This window comes from Montipora foliosa, chromosome 6 (assembly GCF_036669935.1).
Source record: "Montipora foliosa isolate CH-2021 chromosome 6, ASM3666993v2, whole genome shotgun sequence".
In the NCBI taxonomy this organism is placed as follows: Eukaryota; Metazoa; Cnidaria; class Anthozoa; order Scleractinia; family Acroporidae; genus Montipora; species Montipora foliosa.
In genome coordinates, this window is record NC_090874.1 from 61661356 (window position 1) to 61671595 (window position 10240).

Genomic DNA, 10240 nt, shown 5'->3' on the forward strand with positions numbered 1-10240 from the left:
CATTCTAAATCGCTTTATTTCGTCAATGATGACATCAGCGACTTTGGCTGGGTCACCATATTTCTCGTTTAAACGTTGCCCTATCTCGTCTATGTCGTCGTCTACGCTTTTCACCAGTTTCGCTGGCTCCCCGTCAAGACAGGTGCGTAAGACGTATGCTGCGTCACTCTTTCGGGTCTGAGTCATAACTTGCTTCTGGAAGTCCTTTTTAAATTGCGGATACTTGCGCAGTTTCCCGTCAAAATGAGGCATTCGTACCTTTTCCAGTCTTAGGAACGAAGCTGAGGCGGTAGACTCCTGTTTTGTTCTCCTAGCTTCTTCTACATTAGTGTAGCTTACTACTATTTTCTCCTTTATTTCGTGATAACAAGTTTGGATTGTGGCGATCCAATTCATTTCAGCTTCTGCGGATTCGCTGGATAATAGCTGTAGCAGTTCTGCGTTCGATTGTTTGCATTCTAGAAATTCGTCTTCTATTTGTGTTTGTAAATCTCTCAGTGCAAAATTCGCAATTTCTTTACTTACTTACCTACTGACGCTTCGAAAACGGCGCGCGCTGTGTTCCGTTTTGTTCGCGCTCTGTCAATGTATCCTTGACGTTCTGCGTCTTCGCGTGTTCTTCTTTCTTTTAAAGTGATTTCCTCCACATATTTGATCTTGCGATCAGTCGCATCATTAAATTTCTCTTGGACTCCTGTCATCCAAGATTCTGCTTCTTCAGACTGTTCGTCCGGCAATAACTCAACATAGGTTTCATGCTTATCTTCGAGTTCATCAGACGCTACAGCTAAATTTGCGTAATTTGTTTCAACTACTTCAATTCCTTGATCGCTTTCTATTGACTTGATGAGGAAGTTCCTCTTTCTTGTAAATCGTCCTTTAGCTGATGTGCGCTTGCTTTTGGCTTCTTCGATTGCAGCTGTATTCTCAGACATCTTTAGTATGATCCGGTTGTCGCTTTGTAGCAGACCACAATGGATTTTGAATGTGTTGCTAGCCGAAGAGTTTCCACGGGTTTAAACTATTCCTTTATCATCGCAGGGAGTGTAGACGTTCAAAATCTGAATTACAGAGTTGAAGTTAGTAAGAGAAATGCAAATGTTAACTTAAATCAAAGAAAGACATTTACCCAGTGGCGTCTCACAGTTCTTCTGACTACCAAGTCATAAAGTTGTAAATTACGTCTATGACGTCATCAAATTATACAAATTGCGGAATGTTCGAAAGTTGCGGGCTTAATTAGCTTGCGCAATACAAGTCACATGTATATTTAGCAATACAAGTATATCTTCAACTATTATGTATTTAGTATGTATTTGTGTATGCTATGTATTGTAGCTGTAAATGTAATGTCTCGAAGATATTAGCTCTTGTAATTACTCTGAAATTCGAGATGAAATAAAGTTTATGCATGCATGTATGTATGTTAAGTTTAGTAGGGTGCATGCGCACACTTTGCAATCTGCGACCTTCAGTGCTTACCACATGTCAGATAAAATGCCTTTTTTCTTGTATATTTAAGCCATCGAATTCTTACGTTAAATTGACAAGGGCGGTTTGGAGCTGTGAGTAGGCGTGGGATTTGTCACATATGGTTTAGGGGCCGACATATCTCTCCCTCAATACCGTACCGGGAGGCGAGGTCGGTAGCAGAAAGCAGCGAAGGGCCAACTGCGTCCAAAAGCGATCGCACGGGCCGAAATCCCGGGATGACTCGTTTGGTACGACGCTCCAGCACCGGGTCGGGAGGTACTGCGTTTGTCACTCTTGTTCAAACATTCCGTCCGTGCATGCGTAAATGTTCTGGCTCTCCGACACGTAGCCTACCAAAAAAGAAATTAAGTTGCTGGTTGAGATACAAGGAATTAACATTTCAGCTAAACAGATTCTACAGGCATAAACTCGTAAGGTAAGAAGCGCGTGTGTCTCGTCTTCTCGAGCCAGAGGTGAGAGATGGTTTCACGCAGACTGGGGCGCTTAAAATGCTCTGTTGTAAACATGGCGGTTTACGAGTGAAGTTGTCTCTCTGGCCTTTCTGTGGACGAATTTCAGGACCTACCGATACTATTTGGGCAAGTTTTGAAAGCTAAAAACTTCAATCGAGGCTGTATTTTGCTGGTAGGATTGGGCGGCCCGACACTTATAAAAAAATCTATCAAATGACAATCCGGTGTCTTCTCTTGTCATGGAATGGCAGAATTATCCAGAATTCTTTTGGGCATGAAGAAGACAACTTGAGAAGCACGAGACTGGCCCTCGTCAAATAGCTGAAGCGCGGCCGGAGGAAAAAGTCAGAAGACGATTTTTAGCCAGATACTAAGCAGTAACCATGGTGTGTGCAGTTAACGTAGACTTTTGATTTCTGAACAAATTTTTGTCATAAAAAATTCACGACAAATTTGTGCTGTTTTCGCGGTGATCCTCGTGTCAAAGGAACGGTATAATGTAAATAAGAGACTAACCAGATTTATACTTGCAGATTACCTGTTCTCTTACTACTAAAGTCAAACTCTACGTCTTTATGCAATAAGCGCATTCAAAATCTCCTCATATTACTTAATAAAAGCATGTTTTTTTTTTCTTTTCTTTTTTTAACGCTTTTCCTGCTTACATGAAAAGTGCGTTTCTCCCGTCCTCTTTTTAGGCATGATTTTCGCGAAAATTACGTTCCGTCCCTCAATAAACCTAGATCGACCAGTTATGTTTCTTACTTCTCTTTTCTTACGTATTAGCTAAATTGCGGAATACGCTACCTGATTTTATCCGTACCCGGCACTGAGTTTACTGGTTTCAAAAGGGAATCCAGGGCCGCATTTTCTACAGCGGCTTCTCCTTATAATAAGTATATCTTTAACTATTATGTATTTAGTATGCATCTGTATATGCTATGTATTTTAGCTGTAAATGTAATGTCTCGAAGATACTAGCTCTTGTAGTTAGTTCAAAATACGAGATGAAATAAAGTTTATGCATGCATGTATGTATCTTAAGTTTAGTAGGGTGCATACGCACACTTTGTAATCTGCGACCTTCAGTGCTTACCACATGTCAGATAAAATGCCTTTTTTCTTGTATATTTAAGTCATCGAATTCTTACGTAAAATTGCCAAGGGCGGTTTGGAGCTGTGAGTAGGCGTGGGATTTGTCACATATGATTTAGGGGCCGACATATCTCTCCCTCAATGCCGTACCGGGAGGCGAGGTCGGTAGCAGAAAGCAGCGGATGGCCAACTGCGTCCAAAAGCGATCGCACGGGCCGAAATCCCGGGATGACTTGTTTGGTACGACGCTCCAGCGCCGGGTCTGGAGGTACTGCGTTTTTCTCTCTTGTTCAAACATTCCGTCCGCGCATCCGTAAATGTTCTTGCTCTCCGATACCTGGCCTCCCAAAAAAGAAATTAAGATGCTGGTTCAGATACAAGGAATTGACATTTCAGCTAAACAGATTCTGCAGGCATAAACTCGTAAGGTAAGAAGCGGGCGTGTCTCGTCTTCTCGAGCCAGAAGTGAAAGGTGGTTTCACGCAGACTAGGACGCCTAAAATGCTCTGTTGTAAACATGGCGGTTTACGAGTGAAGTTGTCTCTCTGGCTTTTCTGTGGACGAATTCCGGGACCTACCGATACTATTTGGGTAAGTTTTGAAAGCTAAAAACTTCAATCAAGGGTGTATTTTGCTGGTAGGACTGGGTGGCCCGACACCTATAAAAAAATGAAATAACAATCGGGTGTCTTCCCTTTTCATGGAATGGCAGACTTACCCTGAATTCTCTTGGGCATGAAGGATCAATTGGCTGAAGCGCGGCTGTAGGAAAAAGTCAGAAGACGATTTCTAGCCAGATACTAAGCAGTAACCCTGGTGTGTGCAGTTAATGTAGACTTTTGATTTCTGAACAAATTTTCATAGGAAATTCACGACAAATTTGTAAAAAGATCACTGTTGCTATGGTTACATGTGCAAATATCGCCTGTCGATGCCTTTCGTGAATGATTTAGTATTTCATTGAGCACTTAGGACTGAGGGACTTAGGTGGGGTCCACACACAACCTCGTTTTGCGATCGATCGATAACAGGCACTACATTGCCGATAAGGAATTTTAAAAATTCTCAGTCGATTGCTACATTCCCAGCAGGCAGCAGCTCCTAAAGGCGTGATTGACAATTCAAATACACAAAACAGCTTTGGAAACCCAATTATCTCGAAGCAGTTTTCTTGTTTTAATGAAGTTTGTAACATTTTATATCAGTCTGATTATCATTGTCATTATCGGCTCACATTTTTAAAGTTTGCTGAAAAGCCAGTTATAGATACAACTAATAAATTCATTTATTCATTGAAAAAAACTAAGGGTCTGTTTATATGAGGCGAACCAGCCCGGTTTGGCAGGCTGGTCCGGTAAATGGACGATTCCAGTCCGGTTTACCGAGATGAGTTTCAGGAATTTGTTTACGTATATACCTTGTAACTGTCAAAGTCACACAAGAGATAGCTGGTGAATTTTCTTGTTTTGGTGCGAAATGAAAGTTCATTTTAGCTCTGTGATCCTGTGATCATGCAAATCTGGCCTGTGTTTTCAAGGCAACCCACAATTTGTCATCTCCGGGTGGCAAACCGGGCTGGACCGTTTATATGAAAATTTTTCAGCCCAACTTGCCGAGATCCCGGTCTGAGCTGCCAAGATCTCGGCAAGCGGGCCAGCCCGCCTTCTCATATAAAGGACCGAGATTTTATCAAAGAAAACAGGCATTTGCCGAGATCTCGGCAAAGCGGGCCTGCCCGCCTAAACGGGCTCGCTCGCCTCATATAAACAGGCCCTAGGAAGCCTATTTTATTCAAACAGACTTAAATATTAGAAGGTAATGTGAAGTGCTAGTTTTCTACCCATATAAACCATGTGAGCGTTAGCCCTACTAATGGAAATGGGCCCAAACAACGACAGAGAAAAAATCTGACCAGGGCGGGAATTGAGCCCACGACCTTAGATCACGGCTACTCTACCGACTGAGCTACAAGGTCAGAGGGGAGCAGGTGGTGGGAATTGAAGATGTCAATGTCATGGCAATCACAGTTTTTGTGTTTTATGGTTTTTTCGTGGCTTTGGTCCAAAAATAATGGGGGGAATGTCGGAACTCGGGGATGTGGCGGCAGATTTTCGCAGTATAGAATTTCAGAAATGGGAGAACATCCTAACGCAAAATTGAATTGCTTATGTTATTTTTCAAAAACGATCATCTTCATACTTTTCAAGTACCAGCTAAATACATACCAAAATTCAAAAATTGGATTCTCCAATTTAAGTACTTCTCGCCCCCGTCACAGAACTCGACTGTGAAACAAAGCAGAAGACCTAATGGACCATTGCTCTGACACTGTAGCTGAAATTTCAAATTGGAGCGTTTGTTGTTGTTATTGTTGCACAAATACTTGAGCCTTATGACTTCTTCTCGCTAATTGATGTTTGAATACTGTGCCAATGTCTTTGTTGACAGAACTCTTGATCAAGCTCATAAACTGGCATGTTTTTGTTTTACGAGGAAGCATTTATCCAATCGACATTAACGGCTAATTTAAATCTTTTATCAGAAGCAAGAATGGAAAAGTCATCTTATATCAACTTGTTTTGTTCCCTGCTCTAGTTCCCCGAGCGATCCTTTGCTTTCGCTCTGGCTTTTAATCATATCCCCATCTTAATGGAAACGGTAAATTAAAATTAAAAGTAAGTAACAGGTCAAGTCACATTTAAGTGTCCATAGAAGTCACAATGAAAATGAACAATGCCACATTAATAGGTATAATTATACGTTAATGGTTGTTTTAAGCAGTTTCAAGCAAAAAGTTGGCAGAATTTTTAAGGTAAACGTTTCCCAAAGTCCAAAACAAGCGTTATGATGTCATTAGCCAGGAAATGTCACGTGACACAGGCAACTACAAGTGAAATGAAAAGGTCAGGATGCAGAAAATGGAAGTTATTACTTTCAATCTTTGCTTGGGGTTATCCAATTATTGAAATTCAGGCCTCCATATACTTGGGGAATCATAAAATGATTTGAGAAATGGTCACACCAAACGTTTAATTTCGTTCATGTTGCCTATGTCAAATAAATGAGGACTTAAGGCAAAAACACTTGTCCCCTCTTATTACCTTAATTACTCCACAGTGTAACTTGATAGTAGTATAATGAAAGTCACCTTTTTATGAAGACAAATAATAAACTGTACAATATATATTTACTATACCTTTGTTTCACATTGTACAAATGAGAAACATAAAACCGGGCTAAGACGAGGACTTTGTGAAATATGATGAAAAGTTGAACAAATGGTAAAAATGCATCGCCACATCCCAGAATCCCCACGCCCCACTTCCTCAACTCCCTGAATCATCACGTCCCCTGACCCTGCATTCCTGTCCCACTTTTTGACACAGCCAGTCCCATTGGAATACAAATGCAGCCTCCACTGGTTCAAACCACAAATGAAAGGATTAGTTCTCAATGGGCCGTTCGCTACCATTTGAGGTGATTTCTTCTGCGATTTTACGCCTATTTCATGGCAACGCAAATGAAGAAGAGGTCACGTCTATTTTTCTTCGAAATCACCCCACATCTCTCATGATTCTGTTACGATATATCGCTAAATTCCTGTAAAAGGAATCGAATTAGTTCCACATTGGACAAAGCAAGTTGGGTTGTTTTTGCACTCAATAAAGTTCTTGATGCACAACAAATTCATTGGCGAAACGACTTGAGTGTAGGGAAATCAACATGTTGGTGAAATGACCACAATAATTATTCTTAAGAGGGGTCTAAGACACAGATCAAATTCCACAGGTAAACGGACATGAATAACTAAGCCAAAAGCTGATGGAGACATGTTTGGTGTTCTTGATTTATCTGAAGCACAGTGACATGTACAATGACCTGTGACCCGTGACCTGTGTTTGAGACCCGCCACAATTCTTACGAGAAAATGGAGTCTTTTCTACTGGAAAAACTTGAGTCCCAATCCACAAAGTGCAAGAAATAACGAAATGTAAGGAAGACTTGAACTGCAAGTTATCTGTGAAAATTGACATTGAGTGTTAGAAGCGTACAGCAAAAAGCTGTCAAGCTTTGAGCGATCACTGAATGGATGATTGGGCTTCCACTGGAAATTTGTGTTCAACTTCCTTGTCAACTTTGAATACGCCCGAGTGAGGCGGGCGGCTGACAACCAAGGATGAAGAAAGGCGAATAGACAGTACACACCACAGACGCTAAGGTGGTAAAAAATCGACCAAGAATGCATGTGGGTGCTTTGAGTCAAGAAAACGATGGCTACGTAACCAATAAGCCAAAAGTAACATGCGGAGTTGATAAGAAACCATGTATGATAGAGCCTAATTGTCTGCATGCTGATTTTACAAATACGCTGATGAATTGCAATTGCGTCGTTCACTGTGCCACTGTCCATGTCGAGTATCTGTTGATATCCTTGTTTGGCTTGTGCAATAGCTCCGTTGATAACTGTGGCGTAAACCAGGCAAGAAAGAACACCCAGCCAGAGAACAATAGCCCAGATTACATAGAACATTGCGCCAACGGCGTCACAGCTACAAGCTCCTTTTGAGGAGCAACAGAAATTTAGAACGTTTGATGTGACTAGAAGAATAAAAAACCCAACTAGCTGGAAGTTCACGACGACCCATTTTTTCCGTTTAACAAGATTGTGAGCTTCCTCTAAGGACAATATTTGCGGCTTGCGACGGCTTCTTTGTGTGGAAATGCACATCGCGGCAAAGCAAAATACTTGAGCTCCAACAGCGAGAAATCGCAGGAACTGATAAACGTGATACTCATCAACAGAGAGGTCACGTAAGTCGCCCCTGGTTTTGCGGCAAAATGTTGAATTGCTCTTCATTTCATCCTCCTTTTCGCAATAAAACACAACAACTGCCTCTCCGATCAAAGCAATTAATATGGCTGGTAAAGTGAGAAGAACTGACACTAGACTCCACCATTTCGATCCAACCCACAGACTAGAAGCAGAGGCGACGTATTTTAGCAGCGCTCCGGAAGAAATGATCCTGAACAAACACCGTTGCAGCGTGGTTCCATATCCTTCGCATTCTCTGACATCACCTTCCTCTGCCAGGACAAAGCTAGCTTCCTTATCTTCGTTTTCTAAGTTACCGTCTTCATCAGTGTTAATTACAAGTCCTGTAAAGTCGGAAGACGTCATTTTGGTCGCACTTTTTCAGCCACAAAGCCCACTTCTTAGCTCGTCACGAAATCTATAATCTGTGACAAGCGTGTGTCACGTCTAGCCTAGAAGCCGCGAGAAGATTGGGGCTGAATTGCGTCCCTCCTGAAATGAAACCACAGACAGACAACCCTAACGATGATTTGATGATGATGATATGTTTATATGTCGTCTATGTATGTGACGACGCGTCAAAAAACCCATCAAATCACTCAGGACAACGCAGAAAATAGTGGGTGAGTGAACTTTATTTATCTGGATGTCCATGGATAAAAGAGGGGCCGTAAGGGGGTTTCGCGTGAAACGTGATCGACCGAATTTATTTTCTGTGATCCGTAATCTAAAAAAAATAAACTTCGTGAACCGTGAATGATATGATTGTCGTGATACGTGAAAAAGACAAATAATTTTCCGATATCCGTGATAACAAACACGAAAACGACCTTTTTTCCGTGAACGGCTACTTCCGTAGACCCTACAAAGGGCTACGAAGTCGGTTTTCTTCATCTTGCGTGACAACAAACAAAGGGGTTTCGTATGACCCGTTGCGTAGTGTATGATATCAGTTCCAAAAATAAGCTGACGCGACCTTTGACACCAACCATCAGGAATCTTTATTTCATTTCCAGCCTTCTAAAGAAACACAACATCAAGCTACGCTCATATGGATCGAAAACACATTAACTCCATTGGCTAGAATTCTATAGCCAATCAGAACTTAGCAAGTTCGATCCTTCCATGGAGTACAAATAGAGAAAAACACACATGGTGTTTGCAGACAAAGCTCTTCACCTAAATCAACGGCAGGTACAAAACACAGGTCACAGGGCACAGGTCACAGGTCACAGGTCATAAAAGCTAACCTTAGGCCTAATTAGGCCTAATTAGGTCTTTTTGGGCCTAATTAGGCCTAATTAGGCCTAAAGAAAAGTACCCCTAAACATTCATAAAAGCTAATTTTAGGCCTAAAGAAAAGTTTTTAGGGCTATGGTTAGCTTTTATGAATAGAAAATATCCTGCAAACTACAAAAGGGGCTTATAATAGGTCGCCTATGTTCATTAAAGCGGTCTTTAAGACGACGTTTGGTCTCTCCGATGTACTGAAGATTACATTTAGTGCACTGAATCATGTAAATTACATTAGGGGTTTCACAAGTAATATGTGATTTGATTTTGAAGGTTTGTCCAGTACTATAAAAAGTATATTGATTACGGCCATCCTCAATAAAAGGACAGGCGGTGCAACTAGTTTTATTGCACCGAAACGAGCCGGATGGAGACCCAGATTGGTCGGTGTAAGTAGGTTCCGGCAATTTAGCTCTAACTAGAATGTCACTAATGTTTTTACAACGCCGGTAGGCTACTAAAGGGAGATTAGTAAAAACATTTTTACAGCGACCAGATGAATAAAGCACGTTTGAGTGTTTGTGAATTATACGGGATATGTTAGGTAAAGCGGGGTTAATGAACATAGGCGACCTATTATAAGCCCCTTTTGTAGTTATACCCCCACTGCGGTTTCACGACACTTCCTGACCAGTGGTCACGCGGAGGATCACATGATCCTTATACCGCTCGAACAACTACACACTAGTCGTGACTCCATCAGAAAGGCTCGTGAGGCATTCCTCATACACAGAGGAAAAACACTGGAGCCTGCAGGCCTTAACAGAAGAGATGAAATGTAATTTAGTTTAGCTACCTTTTAATTTTCTTTTGTTTTTTTCATTTTTTTTTCATCTTGTTATCATGTATTATTCTCTCTCCTCTTTTTTATGCATTTCCGTTTTTATAACACATCACGTAGCATTTTTATGTCATTTCCGGTAAATATAAAGATCTTGTTACTAGCATTTATCCATTCAATAAACCTGAAGAAGGCTGGTGTTGGCCAGCCGAAATATTGCAAGCAACAACGCCTATGTTCACGTTGTCTTGACCAACCTTTGCAGGATATTTTCTATTTTAAAGTTTTTTATGGTGTGGTCACGATCTATTT

At 41.3% G+C, this 10240-nt stretch overlaps 1 protein-coding gene across 1 annotated transcript; it reads right to left on the minus strand.

Annotated features, from left to right (window-relative positions):
* Positions 1–4200: 4200 nt before the first annotated feature.
* Positions 4201–8260, minus strand: LOC138006119 (uncharacterized). The gene has a single exon (XM_068852282.1). It carries the CDS (start codon positions 8218–8220, stop codon positions 6982–6984), a length of 1239 nt encoding a protein of 412 aa, XP_068708383.1. The 5' UTR covers positions 8221–8260; the 3' UTR covers positions 4201–6981.
* Positions 8261–10240: the final 1980 nt, after the last annotated feature.

Coding starts and splice junctions, on each gene's coding strand:
- LOC138006119 (XM_068852282.1), bottom strand. CDS start 8,220: ATGACGTCTTCCGACTTTACAGGACTTGTAATTAACACTGATGAAGAC.